At 40.5% G+C, this 23,529-nt stretch overlaps 2 protein-coding genes across 2 annotated transcripts in view; both read right to left on the minus strand.

Annotated features, from left to right (window-relative positions):
- Positions 1-4,332, minus strand: part of LOC118399347 (collagen alpha-1(XIV) chain) — an 83,713-nt gene extending 79,381 nt beyond the window's left edge. The window contains 2 exon segments of the mRNA XM_035795356.2: positions 1,830-1,961; positions 3,974-4,332. Coding sequence (XP_035651249.2) covers positions 1,830-1,926 — 97 coding nt within the window. The 5' untranslated portion in view covers positions 1,927-1,961; positions 3,974-4,332.
- Positions 4,333-8,174: 3,842 nt separating this feature from the next.
- Positions 8,175-11,192, minus strand: LOC118399348 (DEP domain-containing mTOR-interacting protein-like). The gene is made up of 5 exons (XM_035795360.2): positions 11,027-11,192; positions 10,053-10,184; positions 9,856-9,926; positions 9,628-9,732; positions 8,175-9,443 (listed from the first exon to the last, which is right to left on the minus strand). Exons 1-5 carry the CDS (start codon positions 11,043-11,045, stop codon positions 9,315-9,317), a joined length of 456 nt encoding a protein of 151 aa, XP_035651253.1. The 5' UTR covers positions 11,046-11,192; the 3' UTR covers positions 8,175-9,314.
- Between the last annotated feature and the right edge of the window lie 12,337 nt (positions 11,193-23,529).

Consider the following 23,529-nt stretch of genomic DNA (forward strand, 5'->3'; position numbering starts at 1 on the left):
AAAGGCACTGGAATAGCATCTATTCCTGTCTTCAAGAAGATATCTATCTGCAAGTAGAGCAATATACCACTTCCTCTTGGGTCAACATCCCACAGCTCCGCACAGAAGTTAATACTAGGCATGACCAAATCCCAGAGTAAAATAAAATACAAATAAACATTCCCATCTAATTTGGTAATAATGGAAAGTTCCGCAAACAGTCCCACAAACTTGTCTTGTTTGTGTCCTCATTAGGAGCAGGCAAGCTATCTGGTGCCAATGTATTCTTTAAATACCTTCACTATGACTGACATAAATGAGAGCGAAGCTCTACAGTTGAAACATACAGAATAATGATGTGTGTATGAGATTATATTTGGAGACATTGATGTAGGTATGGAAAGAATACATCCAAGCACATAGAATGGAGTAACTCATCGGAAGGTAAAGAGCCCGGAGATGGTACATGGTGCAAACAGGCGAATAATAATACTGTACTGAGCTCACCAACCTGAAAATGGGGGGTGGGTATTCAGCAGGGCTTAACTCTCTCTGAAAAAAAGATCTTCTCTGAAGAATGTCGTTTCCCCGAGTGAGAGAATTAGCATGTGTGTTGTTTGTGGGTTTTTTTTTTTAAACCTTCAGAGACTTGATGCATCACCATGTACAGTGAGCCAGGAAATTTTCAGAACAGACGTCTCAGACTAGTTGTACGCTCGGTAAACAACATCTCCGAGACAAAGGACTTGCCTGTGTGGAGATGGGCTTAAGTTCTCATATATTTTTCATAGCCATCTTGTGCAAGCAGCCAGCAGGCTGCGGAGGGTTTAAGAGGCCTCAAGTACCCATGGGGAGTTTGGAAGTCAGATACAGTACAGAAAGTTTAATGCATTTTAATTCATATGTAAGAATTAGTTATAAGAAGGGCCATTTTGGGTGAGATGCTGACACTGTAGGGATGGGCACGTGGCCACATGCCATTGGGTGACAGTGGCCTGTGTTCCCAGACATCCCTCCCTTGTCTATCGACCTCAAGGGCCGGATGCTTTCAGTTAAACCTCTTTAGTGCACTTTGAAGGAAACATCTATTGAAGCCCACTGACCGTACACTTTGAACTCTGACCTGTAAAAAGGACAGGTTGTTTACTTTAAACAAAGAGGCCAGCCCTTTTGAGCAGAAGGCTTCTGCCGACACCCAATGGATACTGTCCAAGGTGTAATGCTACAATACAACACAAAGCGGCACTATGCTGTAGCCCAGGTTAGCACAGTACAGAGTGCACTCTTAGCACAGGAATGCTGTGGTTCGTTTCACTTGAGGACTGGGCAACGGTGTCAAGACAAGCCCAGGTAAACAAACTGCAGCTGTTTGAGGGTGCAGTTCTTGTTTGTCTTCATATCAACAAGGATAAGGCCAAAGTCAGATATTGTTTGCAACATTGTATATATAGGCAAAGACCATAAGGGTAGGTAGTTCATGTAAAAGCAGAATCTTAAAACACTTTAGTTGACTGCAAATGGAAATTTAATGATGTGATTTTACACACAAAAATTAACTTATATTACCAGAAAATAATGACTTTTCCCTTTGAAGTAAAATAATCACAAAGTGAAAGTGACACAAAGACAAATGCTTTCGACAAAAGCGGCACATCAAATGGAATGTTAATGATGTGATTTTACACACAAATATTTACTTATATTACCAGAAAATAGTGACTTTTCCCTTTTGAAGTAAAATAATCACAGTGACAGTGACACAGAGACAAACGCGTTGACAAAAGCAGCACATCAAAAAGACACACACAGGGCGACAGAGGATAAGAAGCAGCCTATATGATCGTGTTTACCTTGACCCTGAGCTGGAGCTGGTGCAGGTGAGAGAGAGATAAGAGCCAGACAGAGTAGAGGATTCCATACCCACGTCTTCAGTCCTGTAGCCGGCATCCTTCACACTGGTATAGGAGAGGAGCTCAGAAAACCTGACGAGACATCAAACGGAATGACAATGCCTGATGCCATTGAAAATAAATAGATAAGCTCCATTATTAAAGGAAGTCTAGAGGAACCGCTTGACTGGAAGTCGTGTAGTCTTCCAGTCATTGCGCTAACGCTAGTTATTGTTATCTATGCACTGTTGAAAATGGTGTTTTACCGGAATTTCAACCCGAAATTTGCCGAAAGTAATCAACGTAACGGCATTTTGTCTTTCTTTCACCCAACTTTTAACCGTAATCCAATGACATGGTGATTATTATTTTTTTCTTAAAAAAAAAAAAAACATTTTATGTTGAATTCACGTTAGTTGAAAACTTAACCAAATATAAATCAAAACTAGACATTGAACTGAGGTATGTGCCCAGGTCATACCTGCTGAACGGGGCTTACTACAATCTATTTTTATTGTGATTGTTCAGGTTCACCATCAGCAATAGTTCTGGTAATTTTGCTTTAAACAGTATGTGTATATAGTCATTTTTAGATATACAGGGTAAAGTTGATGATTTCATTATGAGGACAGAAAGGAGCACTGCATGGCCAAAGCAAGAGGAAAAGAGAAGATCCCACCGTAAAAACATCCAAATGGTCAAAATCATTCAATTTTGAGATGGGGGTGAAATCCAAAATTGTGCTATATATTCATTGGCTATGTCATAGCTGATTTGTAAACAATAAATATTGATATATTACTAGCTCAAACACTTAATCTGGTGGGGTGCTAGGCTACATTGCCGCCCTAATCTGATAGTGGTAGTGGGATGATAGATACCTAGTCTCACTTATAACTCAGCTCAGGTGCCTACATAGTACATACAGTACGCCATAGATATACATAATTTACACACACACACACACACACACACACACACACACACACACACACACACACACACACACACACACACACACACACACACACACACACACACACACACACACACACACACACACACACACACACACACACACACAGAGAGAGAGTGAAGTCAGCTCAGACTGATCCAGCTCTGAGAGGCCCAGCTCATGAGCTTCATCAACAGCAGATTTTAGTTTATAATGGAAAATGAATGTCTTTATGCAACAAATGTTAGTGCATCGAATCGTATCACATCGAACTGAATCGCATCGATTTGTTCTCTAATCAAACTGAATTGCATGAATTGTTTCAAACTAAAATATGTCGTTCCTATATCATATCGGAGCCCATGTATCTAGATAAGTATCAAATTATCTTGAAAGGGAAATATGCACATCCCTAGAAGTTATAGAGCAATTTTATGAATATCATTGATAAACTTCAACTGTAGGTTGATAAAACAGTCCCATTTACATTTCAAATAGTTTGGAAAATAAACTCAACAAAGCATCTAAACTTTGGCATAACCACAATGACACCCATAAATCATTCATACTGATATTTGAAACGTGGCATGGTCCTGCAGAGTACTGTGGCAGTAGTATCATCTCAAACAAATGGAGGATGTAAAAAATAGATGAGCATGATGTCACACCTTTCTCTCAAACTCATGCAAACACTTCAGCAAGAATACTTCGTCATTAGGCTAGCTGGTATTTCAAAGCAGCACTTCAATTCGCCGTGCCTAATCTTTCTCCTCATCTACTCAATGGACCTAAATAGCCTTCTAATCTTGCCATTATGACAAATTGCAGGTGTACAAGTAGGCTAACCTACAGGTAAACCGCAGTAGTAGTCCACAGTCCTCGGTGATGGTTCGTGTAGGCCTATAGATTTAGGGGGAAATGGAAAACGACTGTACATTATATTTGAATAATAAATGTGATAAACAAACAGTATCGACGAAGTACAAAAACAGATATAATAAATTGACTAAACTAAATGTGCATATATTGCCAAACGCGCCCCCACGACCACCACTGACAGGTGAGGTTCCGTGTTCTCGACCACTTCTACTTAAAACGTGTTGTTATTAAAAACGGACTTTATCCCAAAACGAAAGAAAATATCTCATACCTTTTCAAAACATATGTTTACAGGTAATATTGCTCCCAAAGGACCCTTCCTGTGTGTCTTGCTTCGCGGGCTGTTGGCAAACTATCTTCAGCTCCTTCAGTTTCAGACTTGCTATGGTGGGTGTATCCCGTGCTGGTATTCATTCACCCATCCCTTGAGCGATTCATTCCTTCACCTCGTTTAATCTTGACTGAGGCAGAAAAATGTGTTTCGGCGGCAGCCAATATAAAAGAGGTGATAAGCTATGAAATGTGAATTCTGTTCTGACCGCCCCCAGGGTAGGCTACATGCGTTCACTCCTCGTCCGCGAGCTTTTTTTCAGGTATGTCTTTTTTTCCCCTAGCGCTTTCTGGTCCGCACGAGCGCTACCTGCGTGCAAATGTTCATTCCTCCTTTCAGTGGGAGAATTTACTGATGTGGCTGAAATATTTGAGATAGCTTAATCAGCCAGCCATTTGGTAACTTGGCATATATTATTATTTAATATTATTATTATTATTATATTACGCACACACAGACATAGATGAGTGTTGTTATGTAGCCCTATAACAACAACATGTAACTGTCAACCTTCGTTCATGATTATCTTAGTATTCTCAAGACCTGAAAATGCAACAATTTCAGGTTTCAAGGTTTTCATTGATAATACATCCTCATCTCTGCTCTGTTATCTGTTTGCATTCCATCTATCTGGCCATCACCATCATCAGGGTGCAGCAAGTTGTTCTTGTCTCAACATGCAATGGGACATGTATGAAAGTGTTGTATCAATACAGTACCAGCCAAAAGTTTGGACACACCTACTCATTCAAATGGTTTTCTTTATTTTTACTATTTTCTACATTGTAGAATAATAGTGAATAAATCAAAACTACGAAATAACATATTATGTAGTAACCAAAAAAGTGTTTAACAAATCAAAATATATGTTATATTTGAGATTCTTCAAAGTAGCCACCCTTTGCCTTGATGACAGCCTTTGCACACTCTTGGCATTCTCTCAACCAATCGGGTTGAGGTCAGGTGACTGTGGAGGACAGGTCATCTGATGCAGCACTCCATCATTCTCCCTCTTTGTCAAATAGCCCTTACACAGCCTGGAGGTGTGTTGGGTCATTGTCCTGTCGAAAAACAAATGGTAGTCCCACTAAGCACAAACCAGATGTGATGGCGTATTGCTGAGGGATGCTGTGCAGAAAAAGCACCCCCACACCATCACACCTCCTCCATGCTTCACAGTGGGAACCACACATGCGGAGATCATCCGTTCACCTACTCTGGGTCTCACAAAGACACTGCGGTTAGAACCAAAAATGCATAATTTGTACTCATCAGACCAAAGGACAGATTTCCACCGGTCTAATGTCTATTGCTCATTGCTCATTTTTCTTGGCTCAAGCAAGTCTCTTATTATTATTGGTGTCCTTTAGTAGTGGTTTCTTTGCAGCAATTCGACCATGAAGGCCTGATTCACATAGTCTCCTCTGAACAGTTGATGTTGAGATGTGTCTGTTACTTGAACTCTGTGAAGCATTTATTTGGGCTGCAATCTGAGGTGCAGATAATTCTAATAAACTTGTCCTCTGCAGCAGAGGTAACTCTGGGTCTTCCTGGGTCTTCCTTTCATAGCGCTTGATGGTTTTTGCGACTGCACTTGAAGAAACTGTCAAAGTTCTTAAAATTTTGACTGACCTTTATGTCTTTAAGAAATTATGGACTGTCGTTTCTCTTTGCTTATTTGAGATGTTCTTGCCGTAATAATGGAATTTGTCTTTTACCAAATAGGGCTATCTTCTGTATACCCACCTTGTTACAACACAACTGATTGGCTCAAAGGCATTAAGGAAAGAAATTCTACAAATTAACTTTAACAAGGCACACCTGTTAATTGAAATGCAGTGACTACCTCATGAAGCTGCTTGAGAGAATGCAGAGACTGTGCCAAGCTGTCATCAAGGTAAAGGGTGGCTACTTTGAAGAATCTCAAACTTTAAATATATTTAGATTTCTTTAACCATTGTTTAGTTACTACATGATTCCATATGTGTTATTTCATAGTTTTGATGTCTGCACTATTATTCTACAATGTAGAAAATTGTAAAAAATAAAGAAAAACCCTTGAATGAATAGGTGTGTCCAAACTTTTGTATGTACCATCAGTTTTTATTGTATTTGATTGGTTGGGTAAGAAATAAAATAATTTCTGGAAAATGACTTTGTTAAAATGAACTAACTACCTATCTTGACCACATTAAATGTGTTAATGCCTTTCATGATAGGCCCCTATCTGTGTCAAGTTAAGAGGTCAGTGCAATCCGGTATCTTTGGGACGTCCCTACCCTAAACCCTAACCCTAACCTTAACCCCTACCCTAACCTTAACCATAACCCTTACCTAGCCCTAACCTTAACCCTTAGCGTAACCATTTAAAATGTCAACTTCAATGGGGTAGTGACGTCCCAAGGATCCCGGATAGCACAGACACAAGTTAAGATTACAGTAAGTACCACTCACTTTGATCATGTTGCAGCAACCTTAAAGCAACCTGGCATCTACTTCAAGAGGCCCGTCAGGTTACCCTCGAATTTGCCACTTTGGTGTTATGAGTGGAATGGCACTCCGGTGCAGCCTACTTTTCTTTTTTGAATGAATATCCAATGAAGTTTAATGTTTCACTCAATAAATATAGTATTTTTTTATTGAAATGGTTCCAAACACACAGGCTCTACTCTTGCTGTTGAAAAAGATAGTAGTTTTGACTTATCTGAGTAACTTCTAGATACTGTAGCTGTTTTTATTAGACCATCTCACAGCAAACTAGTGCCCACTCATCAATGGGCAGTTAACACATCATTGACTAAAGGCAGACTGTGACTGAATACAGTATGTTAGCATGGTTAGCCCCATGAAGTTATAGGGTCTACAAGAGCCCCTTGGGCTACACACCTTTCCCAGTTGACCCAATGTCGAATGTGTTTCTACAAGCACAGAGGGGTAGTTAGGTACGCTGTGTTTTATGCATCGCTATGACAGCAAGGTCATGGTCATGACAGAAGTGATAAAGAATCGTCTTTTTTTTTATCAATTACCTGTGGAATCCCTCTTCAACTCTTTTTATTGGAGGCCCCTTATGGGGTTAACATTCCTGCAGTTAGAAAATGCACAGTTGTTACTGTAGTTACTGTAGTTACAGTAGGATATTGTTACACTATATCACTTCCTCTTTTTGCTTTTGAATATCTTTGTGCGTTCATAATGCTGAGCTCATCACTAGATGGAGTTTGAAGTAGCTCACAATGTCTGCCTTCGACACAAGCCCTGACCCATCTTAAGAGCATTCCATGCTACTGCACTTAAACCCTTGGCCCCTGAACTCTGATGAGGGCAGCAGAGGGGTTATCTTAACATAATTTTCCTACACTAACAGGCACCAATCTGGATATTTTAGTCATCTGTAGTGATAGCGACCCTACTAATATTGCAGGAAAAATATCATGCAGCTTGTGGTTTGTTATTGTAATATTATTGTGGAAAAAGTGACATCAAACAAACATGACAAACAAAACAACTTCTCAAAGTACTGGAAAAGTATTTCCAGTAAAAAGCCTGTAAAAGAGATGGTCCTTCTGTAGCTCAGTTGGTAGAGCATGGCGCTTGTAACGCCAGGGTAGTGGGTTCAATTCCCGGGACCACCCATACGTAGAATGTATGCACACATGACTGTAAGTCGCTTTGGATAAAAGCGTCCGCTAAATGGCATATATTATTATTATTATTATTATAGATTTGGATATTCAGTCAATGAGATCCAGTTGGGAAATATCAGTTGTATATATGGTACATACTGCCACCTGGTGGTCAGAGCCATATAGTCTGCTTACGTGATTGAATGTTGTTATAGTTCACATGCCATCTACAGATTTTATTGCACAATGCACACCCCTTGACCAGATATTATAACCACTTAATCTAGGAATGCCAATATGATCCTGTTGATCTTGATCTTCAAGGTTATTTGAACTTTTATTGCAGTTTAAAGTTCCCGTCAGGGTTCAATAAATGCTCTTACTTTATTGCTATTCGATTGAAGCGGTTACATTTCTATCCATAATATTGATTTTCTGGTGATGTTGCTAAAATAATTTGCTTCCTTTGACGTGAGCCCTGATTTTTAACAATAATAAGATTGATTATTTGCAAGTGATGAATCATGTTATTGCTTTAATATCATAAACATTTATTCAAATACACATTTGCTAACATTTTCCATTAAATTACTTTATTTTTATTAATTCATTGGCTAATTGAAATATTTTCACACTGATCAGACGCCAACACAAATTCAGATACTCTTTGCTGGCCTGGTCTGCACTAATACCCTTTAAAGATCAGTTGACCATAACAAATGTATAGGGTCGGTCTATATGGCTATATGAAAGTACAACTCCTTTAGTGCTTTGGGTCCTTTATACCTTGTGTTAGACTATGTGATCATGCATTACCCTTGACATATTTGACAAAATGCACAACATCACTGCTATAACCTATCTATGTGCATTAACATAACACACGGATTTGTTGTTTCAAAATAAAAAAATGAAAAAAGGATTAACATGTTGATAGGCTTCTACTGTTTGATTATTTGAACTTTTATCCGTATTGTGGGTTTCCAAAAAATATTGCAGTGGAATCAGAAACCAAGATGACATCCAAGCCTTTTTATGCTGCCAGAAAGTATGTGATCTGCAGTTTGACAGTATTGTGCTATTTTCTGTCCAATATGAATACAAGGTTTAAGTTACTCCCGCTACCAAACTTTAGCATTCAATGCCAAACATATTCCAAGCTAAATGCAAAGCTAAATCATCGAAATAAATTCTACTGCTCTCAAAAACACCTCTGCCACGTCACAAAGTGCGGTGTTGTTGACAATATGTGCCACCTCACTTAATCAACAACACCCTAAGTACTTGTCTTTCTAGGAAGGAACCCTTCATTGGAGCAAACAAGGGAGTGGGTGGAAAAGTAAACAGCAGGCGCACAGGTCAAAAGTCTAAACTGCTGTGGGAGAGCAAAAAAAACACTAGCAGTATCCATGTTAACCACAGAACACTGGCCAGAGTCGCAGTGGGGCTCGTCAGTTTTCTGTTGCTGTGACCCCGCGTCTCAAGTCCATCATGTAGCTAAGTCCATTTGGCTCCATATCAAGGTCATAAGGTATCTATGGATTTATTTCGGCCAATACAGTCCACATTCTTACTCTTAAGCTTTCGACCACCAAGAGCCAATGGGTTACTGAGGCCTTAAGTTGACTGTAACCGAATACAATACAACCTCATCCTCAGCAATCAGACTCCTCCATAACCTCCATGACCACGGTCCGCGATCCAGTGAGGATGAGGTTGCTGACCGTCTTGTAGTCCAGAGACAGGACGTCCAGACCATTGACAGAGACCACAAACTGGCGCACCTGGAAAACGGACTTTGGTCAAATACTGTACGTAACGAAGAGAATTTATGAGAGCTGCACATAGCAGAGGAAGACTTATTATTGTCTCCCAGTATAAACAATATATTGATTTGACAAAGCTATCAACCTGTAAGCCCTGGAGATGCTCTTTGCACTAAATGTCCCACAATGCCATGGTACTCACTTTCACTCCTACTGCTGCTGCAGGGCCGCTGGGGTCCACTGCCTGGATATGACATGGTCTACTCCCCCTGACCACGAAGCCCCAGCCCACCGCATCACCCACAATCTGGAGATAGATTGATCACATGACTTACAAAGGAATAGAATCGTGAAAAAAGGTTATGGATATCATTGATATTTGGTTGTGTTTCATTGTTTTTGCATGAATGGGAACACTGTGGTAACGTACTGTAAACGTCCTCTTTATGTATGAACCTCCTGGTCTCCGAAGCTCCTCTGGACTTACATGTCTCTTTAGCACTGTCAATGGAACAAAGACGCTGTTATCAGATGCTCAGTGTCATCACGAACAGTGGTGTTTAAATTGAATCTGTACAGCAGAGAGGACATGATACAGCTTTAGGTGAAGACCAGAGAGATTCTAACCTGATTTGGGGTTTGACAGCACAGGTGAGGTAGGACTAAGCATGGGACCTCTGTTACAATACCCGCTGTTGCCACTACTAAAACTGTTATCTTGCCCCCCGGACACCATCTTTCTTTCCTTAGATGGAGTGACTGAGAGAAAGAGAAGAAGAACATACAGAGATGTCGCACAGAGAGCATAGACATGTTTTATGATTGAGAGTGATTGACAAAGTGTACTGAGAGGAAAAAGCACGAATAACAAAAGAAGGCCACCATGTTATTCCTTCGGAAATGTCTCACACACACAGTCACACACTCCAGTTTCAGAACTGTTAGCTGTGCTGTAGTTTACAGTAGAACACATCAAACGCACACCACATACCCCACTGCCTCCCATTTCATATCTGAGTGTTATGAAAGAACAAAGTGTCTGCTGCTAATCAAATATAGCCACATAATGTGTTGTATGAACACTCCCTGAGTTGATTGATATCACGGTAACACTTTCTGACAAGCGTATATTTATACCAGCCTATCGTGGAAGCTATGGTTATTGTACTTAGTTACATAACAATCACCAACATGCTATTATGATGACATATAGAATAAAAGGTCAAATTCACCCCCAGTCAAACTCAATGTAATAATCCTTTCATCTGTGCTGGGTATCTCTTCTAATTTGTAGTTGCATATAATTGGACTAATCTATCATTTTTCATCAATAAAATGGTTCTCAGTCTCACAAAAAAAAGGAATAAACATGATAATTTAAAAATACTTAAGAGCACAAGTAGGAGTAAAAAGAGATCCTGAGCCACTTGTGATACCATTGTATTCGTAGCACTCATATAGGTGAACTCAACACCAATGCTTCTGACTTAACAAGAGACACAATATTACATTAGCCATAGCAAGTAAACCCAAACAAGTTCAGTAAACCTACAATCTCCACCTTTCACGTATTTGCCTCGAGCAATAAAAGTTGCCCTTACCAGCTGTCCGAGGTCCCATCGTACAATTCTTCAAAGGTTTGCCAGCCAAAGTGCCAAGTAACTTGGGAAGGTTGCTGTCCACAATCTCTGATGATGCAGTCAGCTGTGGTGCTCCGGTATAAATGTTAAATGTTAACCCCCAGAGAGAGTAAACAGTCTAGGCTGGACCGGGAGGGAGTGGGAGGGGTTGAGGGATGACTTGTTGCCAGGCTATCCCAGGGTAGGCGATAAGAGCTGAGAAAGGCATCTTGGGATCACTAATGCTCGAATGGAGGTAGGGAAAGAAACAGTGGAGTTTTCCACTGGTCACTGTGGTCAGGCAAGGTGGAGTGGAAGGACAGGACATTCTCTATTACACACACACGCACACAAACTGTAACGATTTTCGTTGGTGGAAGGAGAGGAGGACCAAAGTGCAGCATGGTACGCATCCATAATAGCTTTTAATCAAGAATGAACACACGAACAAAACCGATACACAAACAGTTCTGACAGGTGCAACAAACACTAACCAGAAAATAACTAGCCCCAAATCATAGTGGGAAAACAGGCTACCTAAGTATGGTTCTAAATCAGAGACAACGATCGACAGCTGCCTCTGACTGGGAACCATACCATGCCAAACACAGAAATACAAAACCTAGAACAAAAACATAGATAGAATGCCCACCCCAACTCACGCCCTGACCAAACTAAAACAGAGACATAAAAAAGGAACTAAGGTCAGGGCGTGACACAAACACACACGCACACACACATTCTCTGTCATGGTACATGGATGAGAGACATGGTCAGTGGGAAGGTTCAACAACATCCATATCAATAATGACTACATCCACAATGACATATCGACAAACAAACTGATGATAATGGCCTTCTGTGAGATAAATCAAGAACATTCCTAGCTGTTGACAGCATGAGGTATTTGCCTCTACAAATATAATATTCAATGTATTTACCCAATTACAGTTGAAGTCTACATACACTTAGATTGGAGTCATTAAAACTTGTTTTTCAATCACTCCACAAATATCTCTGTCTCCTAGAGCTGAACGTACCTTGGTGCTAAAAGTGCAAATCAATCCCAGAACAACAGCAAAGGAACTTGTGAAGATGCTGGAGGAAACAGGTACAGAAGTATCTATATCCACAGTAAAACGAGTTCTATATCGACATAACCTGAAAGGCCGCTCAGCAAGGAAGAAGCCACTGCTCCAAAACCACCATAAAAAAGCCAGAATACAGTTTGCAACTGCACATGGGGACAAATATCATACTTTTTGGAGCAATGTCCTCTGGTCTGATGAAACAAAAATAGAACTCTTTGGCCATAATGACCATCATTATGTTTGGAGGAAAAAGGGGAGGCTTGCAAGCCGAAGAACACCATCCCAACTGTGAAGCATGTTGTGGGGGTGCTTTGGTGCAGGAGAGACTGGTGCACTTCACAAAATAGATGGCTTCATGAGCTAGGAAAATTATGTGGATATATTGAAGCAACATCTCAAGACATCAGTTAAAGATTGGTCGCAAATGGGTCTTCCAAATGGACAATGACTCCAAGCATACTTCCAAAGTTGTGGCAAAATGGCTTAAGGACAGCAAAGTCAAGGTATTAGAGTGGCCATCACAAAGCCCTGACATAAATCCTATAGAACATTTGTGGGCAGAACTGAAAAGGCATGTGCCAGCGAGGAGGCCTACCAACCTGACTCAGTTACAACAGCTCTGTCAGGAGGAATGGGCCAAAATTCACCCAACTTATTGTGGGAAGCTTGTGGAAGGCTACCTGAAGCATTTGACCCAAGTTAATTCACAATTTCAAGGCAATGCTACCAAATAGTAATTGAGTGTATGTAAACTTCTGACCCACTGGAAATGTGATGAAAGAAAGAAATAAAATAAAGTGTATTGTATCATTTCAATGACAAACCAAGATGATCATCAAACCAAGATATTCATTGACCACACACCAACACTAAGTGCATCATGATCAGTCGTATAACATGATGACCTCTATTCTGTGGCTCCTTTGCCTGGTTGCCCAGCCAGAGAGCAATATCCAATAGCAATATCTCTCTCCTCTCACATTGCTAAAATGTAGAGACATAATTCATAATGTATAGAGAGAGGTGAGTCGTGATCAATAGGCTCATAAATTCTGATATGGATGTCACACTGCCTGAGGTATTTAGAGAAAATATAGCTCAATAACTTTACATAGGCCTTTTCTTACATGCAGATGTAGGATGATCACTCTTTTGTTGCTGAGAATCATCCAGGAAATGCAAACTCGTTGTGTATTCAAGGTTTAAAAAAGCTTCTAAAGTTTGTCATTTTAACTTTAAAATGTCAAACTTGATTTGCCTTAAAGAAAAATGCACCAGCCCCTATAAGAAAATGTCCATCGTTATAATCCACATAATAATTCACATTTTCTGTTGCTGCAGGATTATTTTCCTGCTGTAGCAAATTGGCTCAAATGAAGATCCTATGTCTGTAGACTTAGAGCTCCATTCAATAAATCCCAAATGTAGCGCTAAGCTCTTTCCCCATATGTCCCCAAATAAATCAACAGAATGTTCCTGGATATTATACTACTATTAGTAACAGTTAGGCTCTGCACAAAGGTAGATGCCTCCGGATTTCCGAAAACGTAGTGTGTGTGTCACGCCCTGGTCCAAGTATTTTGTGTTTTTCTTTATGTATTTGGTCAGGCCAGGGTGTGACATGGGTTTTTGTATGTGGTGTGTAGCTTAGTGGGATTGTAGCTTAGTGGGGTGTTCTAGGAGAGTATATGGCTGTCTGAAGTGGTTCTCAATCAGAGGCAGGTGTTTATCGTTGTCTCTGATTGGGAGCCATATTTAGGCAGCCATATTCTTTGGTTGTATTGTGGGTGATTGTCCTGAGTGTCTTGATGGCCTTAGTCTGTGTTAGTTTGCACCAGTTAAGGCTGTTTTGGTTTTCACTACGTTTATTGTTTTGTAGAGTTTGTGTTTTGGATTCGTGTTACGTTGTGTGATTAAACATGGATCGCAATATACACGCTGCAGTTTGGTCCGACTCTCCTTCACCATTAGAAAACCGTGACAGTGTGTGTGTAACTGTGCCCTAGAAGACGGTGTTTGGAGGGTATATATATACTGTATCCTCCAAACACTGGCTTCGAGGGGATTATCACTTTTATTTTGATGAATTTATTCATACTATTTCATCCTTCCACAAGATATAGTCCTGACACAAGTCTTGGGTTGCTTCCCAAGCCGATCGGTCGTTCATTCTATCGATTCAGTTGATTTTATCTTTCTGTTCTGTATCTATGGACGTGACACAGTTGTTAATTCTAAATGTTCCATTGCCATACTGGCGGGCACCGTTCTTATCCTTTGCTTACTAGCTAGCCAGCTACGGCTAATTTACAGTCACTTCAAACAGTATAGCTGGAAAGGCCGCAAACTAGCTGCACTTCGTTTGTTTGACCTTTTTTCAATTGACATTTCTTTGTATATAACCATAAAAATTATGCCAGCTGATTCATGACTGGCTGAGACACGACTGGCTGAGAAACGCTGCCTGTCCGTCTGTCTCGTCCTGACTCCCGGCACGTTCATTATTATGGGACACTAGAGATCGAATTTAAATATTGAAACAATGTTGCAAATATCAGAGAGATAGCAAGGTTTATACAAATCTCTGCTGTTGAACACTAAATGTTAGTCTAAAAGAAGCGTGAGATAATGTCTTGATGCATTTTATAGTGGAGTTCAAGTTTATAAATTGCCTGGCTGGGCTGATGAGACAGTGGATTGCGCAGTCAGATGGAACAGAGTAAATTGGCATTTTAACGTTGTAGATTTAGACGGCGGTAACTTTTGGAATAAACACCGGCTGGAATATGCTTTGAACTAATCAGCATTCAGGATTAGAACCACCCGTTGTATAATAGTAAATACACTTGCTATGGCAGGTTTGACTGAATTCACACTGTACAGTACGTACCATACTGTGTGTCCCAACTTCCTTCATGTACTATACTGTATGTGTCCCAACTTCCTTCAAGACATGTCTCTGTCTGTCCCCAGGTCAAGATGACCATAAAAGCCTGCACTGAACAGTGACAAAAACATAGAAGATAAGCTCAGTTTACAGAGCTGCAAGATGACCATACAGACAACATGACAGTATTACAACATCTGTACACCACATCTGTCATTGGCTTCATCAATAAGTGAATCGATGACGTTGCCCCCACAGTGACCGTACGTACATACCCCACCCAGAAATCATGGATTACAGGCAGCATCCGCACTGAGCTAAAGGCTAGAGCTGCCGCTTTAAAAGACCGGGACTCTAACCCGGAAGCTTATAAGAAATCCCGCTATGCCCTCCGATGAACCATCAAACAGGCAAAGCGTCAATACAGGACTAAGATCAAGTCGTACAACACCGGCTCTGATGCTCGTCGGATGTGGCAGGGCCAGCAAACCATTACAGACTGCAAAGGGAAGCACAGCCGAGAGCTGCCCAGTGACACGAGCCTACCGGATGAGTTAAACTACTTCTATGCTCGCTTCGAGGCAAATAACACTGAAACACGCATGGGAGCACCAGCTGTACAGGAAGACTGTGTGATCACTCTCTCCGCAGCCGATTTAAGTAAGACCTTTAGACAGGTCAACATTCACAAGGCCGCAGGACCAGACGGATTATCAGGACGTATGCTGTGAGCATGCGCTGACCAACTAGCAAGTGTCTTCACTGACATTTTCAACCTCTCCCTGTACGAGTCTGAAATACCAACATTTTTTAAGCTGACCAAGAACACTAAGGTAACCTGCCTAAATGACTACCGACCTGTAGCACTCACTTCTGTAGCCATGAAGTGGTTTGAAAGGCCGGTCATGGCTCACATCAATACCATCATCCCAGAAACCCTAGACCCACTCCAATTTGCATACCTCCCCAACATATCCACAGATGATGCAGTCTCTTTTGCACTCCACACTGCCCTTTCCCACCTGGACAAAAGGAACACCTATGTGAGAATGCTATTCATTGACTGTAGCTCAGCGTTCAACACCATAGTGCCCTCAAAGCTCATCAATAAGCTAAGGTCCCTGGGACAAAACACCTCCCTCTGCAACTGGATCCTGGACTTCCTGACGGGCCGCCCCCAGGTGGTAAGGGTAGGTAACAACACATCCGCCACGCTGTTCTTCATCAAAGGGGCCCCTCAGGGGTGTGTGCTCAGCCCCCTTCTGTACTCCCTGTTCACTCATGACTGCACGACTGCAACACCATCATTAAATGCTGATGACACAACAGTGTTAGGCCTGATCACCGACAACAACGAGACAGCCTATAGGGAGGAGGTCAGAGACCTGGCCGTGTGGTGCCAGGACAACAACCTCTCCCTCAACGTGATCAAGACAAAGGAGATGATTGTGGACTACAGGAAAAAGACGACCGAGCACGCCCCCATTCTCATCGACGGGGCTGCAATGGAGCAGGTTGAGCACTTCAAGTTCCTTGGTGTCCACATCACCAACAAACTAACATGGTCCATGCACACCATGACAATCGTGAAGCGGACACGACAAAACCTATTCCCCCTCAGAAAAGATTTGGCACGGGGCCAAAGGGGCCAAGCTAGATCACTGGGGCCAAGCTTCCTGCCATCCAGGACCTCTACACCAGGCAGTGTCAGAGAAAGGCCCTGAAAGTTGCCAAAGACTCCAGTCACCCTAGTCATAGACTGTTCTCTCTGCTACCACACGGCAAGCGGTACCAGAGCGCCAAGTCTAGGTCCAAAAGGCTTCTTAACAGCTTCTACCCCCAAGCCATAAGACTCCTGAACATCTAATCAAATGGCTACCCAGACTATTCACATTGCCCCCCTCCCCTCTCCACACCACTGCCACTCTCTGTTGTCATCTATGCATAGTCACTTTAATTAACTCAACCTACATGTACATACTAGCTCAACTAACCGGTGCCCCCGCACATTGACTCTGTACCGGCACCCCCCTGTATATAGTCTCGCTATTGTTATTTCACTGCTGCTCTTTAAGTATTTGTTACTTTTATCTCTTATTCTTATCTGTATTTTTTAAAACTGCACTGTCGGTTAGGGACTCGTAAGTAAGCATTTCGGTGCATGTGACTAATACAATTTGATTTCATTTAATTTGACAACATGACTTACTGTTTATCAGCACGTGTCCTACATTGGAACCACAAATTCAGTTTGGATTTGTCCTTGCTTTGTATCATGTGTAACAGAGTCCATCCCTGCTATAGGCCTACATGATAGCAATGGCAGGCGCACAGTGTCATTTCACAGTAATTTATACAGTGGGGCTTGTTTCAACAGTCAACACGTGCCACTTCTGTTTGTCTTATACATGGTTAATCATTTGCCATTTAAGGTCAGTTGACAGACAGTTGAAGGAATGACACAATTGTCAGGAGACAATGGTTGGTCAGTTGGATGTGTGGTGTTTCGATCAGGTTTCAGTGTAGCGCTCGACAGTACCAGGGTTGGTGACCAGTGTTATGATGCTTTTGTATTATAGATAACATTGCCATCGACTGGCCATAGACTGAGTAACAGTTATGCATTCAAAAAATGATTACCATTTTGTTGATCATAATCAGTGGAGGCTGGTTGGGGGAGCTACAGGAGGACGGGCTCATTGTAATGTCTGTAATGGGATAAATGGAACAGTATAAAACATGTGAAATCACATGTTTGACTCTGTTCCATTTATGTCATTCCAGCCTTTACAATGAGCCTTTCCTCCCATAGCCGTTCCACCAGCCTCCCCTGATCATAATAAAGTGCTAATAATGCGATCATAGTTTGTAATTCTCTGCTAGAAACTTTTCAGTTTGATACCACTCTTTGAAGTTCAATATATTCTTTAGGCTCTTTATTGGGTTGTAAGAAAAAAGTATGTCGTCTACTTTCGCCGACAGTCTCCATCCAAGATCTTTATACTAGTTCGGTGGGAATTATCGAGGACATCTACATTTTATTTATTTTATTTCACCTTTATTTAACCAGGTAGGCTAGTTGAGAACAAGTTCTCATTTACAACTGCGACCTGGCCAAGATAAAGCATAGCAGTGTGAACAGACAACAACACAGAGTTACACATGGAGTAAACAATAAACAAGTCAATAACACAGTAGAAAAAAGAAAAAAAGAGTCGATATACATTGTGTGCAAAAGGCATGAGGAGGTAGGCAAATAATTACAATTTTGCAGATTAACACTGGAGTGATAAATGATCAGATGGTCATGTGCAGGTAGAGATACTGGTGTGCAAAAGAGCAGAAAAGTAAATAAATAAAACAGTATGGGGATGAGGTAGGTAAATTGGGTGGGATATTTATCGATGGACTATGTACAGCTGCAGCGATCGGTTAGCTGCTCAGATAGCAGATGTTTAAAGTTGGTGAGGGACAACAATGGTAGAAGTTAACTGACAAGTTTGATACCACCACCATACAAAAGTTAACTGACAAGCAGTCATGATCCAGCCAGGTTTATATTTTTAGTTGTACAGTAACAGTGCTTTTTAACAAAGACTCCTATGACCGTAGTTTACTCAGAAGTAGAAATGATGTTACCACTATTCACAACCAGTACCACTATTCACCAGCAGAGAGAGTACGTTTCAAAATGAGAAGTTCAAGGGTCCCAGCGCAGATGGTATAACATATGTTCCTGTACATTTATACCAGTGTCGGATTTAGACTTGTGAAATTGAGGACGATGGATGAAAATTATTTGGAAAAATACCTATTTTTAATCTAGCTGCCGACACTACAGCACCACGGTGCAACTTTGTTTAAAGCGGCAATCTGCAATTGCCACATCCATTTTTTGGACTTGTTAATGTTCCAATTGATTCATGAAGAATTTAACTTATAACTGCCTCATGAGTTTAGTTCAACTGTTTAGTTCAACTGCATCAGAACCCAAAATATAAGCTTGTTTAACTCCAATGTTTGTAAAGAAAGTAAATGTAAACAGACACTGCATAGCCTCAAACCATAGTTAACATTATACTTTTGATATCATGGATGGTCAGTCCTTGCATCCATAGCTAAGTCTATACATTTGAGAGTGGTTACATTTCTCTAGCCCCATCTCTCAGCCTTTTACTGAAACTGCGGCAGGGTATTTCACTAGATGCTATTACAGTTTTTCTCAATTGCTAAAACACTATAACCCATTGGCTGAACAACGTTCTCAGTTGCCTGGACTCATTTAGCTAATTATGCAGTCGGTTGTCTATACCTTAAACCATTTCACATGGTAAAACACAATTTGCAGATCTCACTTAGACTTTTCAGCAAAACTCTAAACACATTCTCATTCTCAAAACACATTCTGCACTCTAATGCACATGTCATCCATACTGGTAAACACAAGTGGCAACAATGAAATACAAATAGAGAACATATGTCATTGATTGAACACAACCACTCAAAATTGATTTAATCTGTTTCAAATGATGCGACACAACCAATATAAGCCAGTTCAGAGAGCAAACAGGTTGTTGAAGGTGGGAAGGAGAAAGTCTGAGAATGGATACTGTAGTACAGTGCATTGTAGGCTGTATACTGTACAATGGACAAATTGTATGGCCCTGAACATTGTGCTTTCCATTTATTAACAGTACTGACTGCTCAATAAATTTTGACTGGTTGCAGGTTCATATCAACAAAGAACAAGAATGACAGTATCACAGAGACAAAGGACAAGTTTGTGAGATGCAGGGTACAGTACTGTAAAAATAGGGGTACAAGGAGGAGGAAGAACAAAAAACAAAATTGCAAAGAGCAAAGCAGAGTAGTAATTTCTGATCAATTTTGTGCTACTATGATAGAACATGTTTTCGTTCATCAAAAGACAATGACGGAAAAATATGTATTTTTTTTTAGATTAAAAATGTACTTCTCCCTAAGAATTGTATGTTTTGAACAATGTGTTTCCTATTTTTCGGTGTATTGTTTACTGACTGCTTGAGAGTGTATATCATTTTGATCACTTTGTTTATGATTTGAGAGCAGTGTTTGATTTTGAACACAGGTAAAAATGTTTTGAGGCGAATGTTTCATTCAGAGGTTATGTAAATAGTGCTTGTAGATGAGGTTTTGTGTTTAATGTTTTCAGGAAATGGAGCAAGGTTTCAGAAATTGTGTTTTGGCAATTGAGAAAAACTGTAAAAATGATTCTCTGCCCCAAATATCTTCTCTCAAATATTATTTTAAATTCTGAATCGCACATGTCAGTTCATTCAATCATTTGATTGGATGGGAAACATGTGAAATGCTACTGCAAGAGATCTGATTGGCTATCTGTTCATTCTTCCCTGGATAATGTAAAAAATCCAAAAGACAAGTTATCTATCAAAACAGCAATGGTGGGAAGTTGGACCAGAAACTTGCAAAATGTCCCACCGATACGTTTAATAACTATAGAAAAATGGACAGATGAAGACACATGGGTGCTGAATGCAGTAGAACAGAAGGTAACATTCACCACATATGTATCAGATTGTGTCTGCTTATTGCATTGCTGCAACCGCGTCATCAGCTGTTTATATTAACAGTTTAAACCAGTTAGATTTCAAACTCTTTGGCTAAACAAACTCATTGGGATTTAAGGAATGTGGAAATTATAAAGCAATGGACAGTTTTTAAATACTGAATGGGAACCTGGAGGAGGACAGAAAAATGCCACCCTCACCTATAGGGTGTGCCGTCGAGACAACTGCAGACCATTGAAAAACAGTGTTTTCATCCAGATTTTGTATTTAGTATCTTTATTCAGTACAGATGAATCTAAAATGATTTTTTGGTCTCATATTTTTTTTTCTTAAATTCAAATAGAGGAATGGTCCTCCACTTCCTCCAATGACTTTGAAGTTCCCAACAACTGATACACCTTCAGATATTTAGTACCACAAGTCAACTCAATTTAAAACAATAAAATGTTGCATCTGTCCGTAGGCTGTGGGATATGAGTATTATGAGGAATAATTCTATTGGTGTTCTGGATTTTGCATCACTGTTAACTTGGACGAATCATGCATGAGTGCACCTACACCTGTCTGGCATCTTTAGAATTTTCAAAATGGAGGGATTCATTTGGGCAATAGACTGACATTTTAAGAGGTGAGGGTGTGTTGACTTGTCTGCTACCAGATAGGTAGTGTGTGTAGTATGTAGTGTGCGTGGTGGGGCAAATATTTACAAACTTTGTCCAAAGTGCTGTCGTGTGCTCTTTCACTTTGCTCTCAACGAATGTCAGCATAAGCTTATTTGAGTATACTCTTGACCTCACTTCCCACAACCATATTACTGTCCATTTTATTCCTGGACGATTCTCAATATGTTCAATTAATCTAGAGCGACAACAATGTTTCCTTTTAAGGTCTATCATAGTGGTTGACACATTTGACTGCACAAAGACCGAGGCAGGGTGGGTCCTGAGCAATGGTTACTGCATGAGGAGCAGTGACAAACTCACAAACTCTTCTTTGTCTAAGGTATTCTCTTTAACCATTTCAACTTGTGGTGTGCATCTGGAGTTTGATAAAACATACAGGATTCTCTGGTCGAAATTCACAGGGTAACATAGTTAGAAACCATATCAAATAAGTGTCCTTATAGTAAAGTTTGTCAACCAGAGCCTGAGGGGGAGAGGGACCGTGTCCAATCCAAGACAGGCTGTAATTTTAGTCCGTATCAGAAGTTGCCCTTTTTCACACACACACACACACACACACACACACACACACACACACACACACACACACACACACACACACACACACACACACACACACACACACACACACACACACACACACACACACACACACACACACACACACACACACACAGAGAGAGAGAGATTTTTTTTTCTTCATGAATCTGGTCCCCAGGTGACATGGAAGTTGAAACCCTATCCGATCCAACTTCCTGTAGGATCAGGGAGGTAAGCATAGCCCCAGGTAGCAGAGGTTCATTGCCCAATCAAATTGCTCAATGGCCATGCCAGGTAATCCACTCCAAAGGCCGAATAGCCGAATGAGACAGGACAAGCTTTTAGTCTTAATGCTGTGTCATTCAACAGCTACCCATAACTACCTAAGCCTCCAACGACTGAACAAAACACCATTGTTTGATAAATATTTCATAACATCGGAGTACATTTTAGGAAGTGGATGCCCTCAAGCAAAGTTTGTCCTGATTAGTTTCAAAACAGTAAAGCAGTGACAGAGAGCCTCCCTCCTGTAAAGGGCTTGACTACCAGAACAAAAAAAAGATTTCTGAGAATTGGTACCATTGGCGCCTTTATAATGCTGTGGAATAGAGCCCCTACTAAATGAGTGGAATATGACATTGTGTACTGTACTGTATATCAGCATGCACTGAAGGATGCCCCTGTGGGCTGTTTGAACCCTCTATACTTCTAGCCTTGAGAGTAGCATTGAGTAACTGTTCCCTTTGCATTGTGACATCCCCTTTGACTCAATAAACAGAACAGAATGATTGGTAAACAAGACAAAATGGGGTGTATTTGTTGTAGTAAATTAAATTGAGGACTCTTACCTCAAATATGCATTGCCCCATTCAGTATCAAAATACTTTCATCTTTGCTTTTGGGCTTGATGAATGAAGAGCATAATCACACAGGAAATGACAAATGGCAAAAGGAGTGCTTTCCATGCATTTCCAAAACATATTTCAATAAAGTGTCAATTTCAAGTCAAACCTCTAGCACCACAAGTAGAGGTCAACAAGGGTACACATGCCATATCTGACATACAGTACAGGCCTATGATAAACATGGAATCACCCTGTGCACTCACCCTCCCATGCAAGGGTGTAGATATTGGGAAGGACGAACAGTAGACTGGGGGTCCTCCCCCAGAATATTTGTTTACATTTTAAAATGCATTTCCTGCAATTCTACACAGTTTTCCCTGTGGCTGACATACATTTTTGCAGTTTTAAAGTAACTGTCTTGTGAAAATCTAACTTTTAAAAGTTAATATTATGTTAACGCATACCCAAATAATGTTGTTGACTCATCCTATACTCGTATTTGTGGCTACAGCATGAATTGTAGAGAAGAAAAAAAACGCTTAAAAAAAACACCTCAAAATGCTTGGTATTTTTAAAAAAATGCTGAGGAGGATAAACTGGCCAATCAGTGTTTAACTCGCATGAATATTTATAATGACCGGTATGCGCCCACACAATTCCAACACAGAAAAGCTGCTTTTTAACATACTTAATCACAATATTTTGGAAGGAAAACTATTTAACTTATATTGTAATTAATTATAGGAAATTTCGCTATGGTCCCAAGGCCAAAAGTTATTTTTGTGTGTGTCTTCTAGAATTATTTTCACAGCTGTTATTTCAACATAAACTGTAGTTGAGAAAGTGTTATAAAAACCCACCCCTTCTCTCTC

The sequence above is a fragment of the Oncorhynchus keta genome, chromosome 20 (assembly GCF_023373465.1).
Source record: "Oncorhynchus keta strain PuntledgeMale-10-30-2019 chromosome 20, Oket_V2, whole genome shotgun sequence".
Classification (NCBI taxonomy): Eukaryota; Metazoa; Chordata; class Actinopteri; order Salmoniformes; family Salmonidae; genus Oncorhynchus; species Oncorhynchus keta.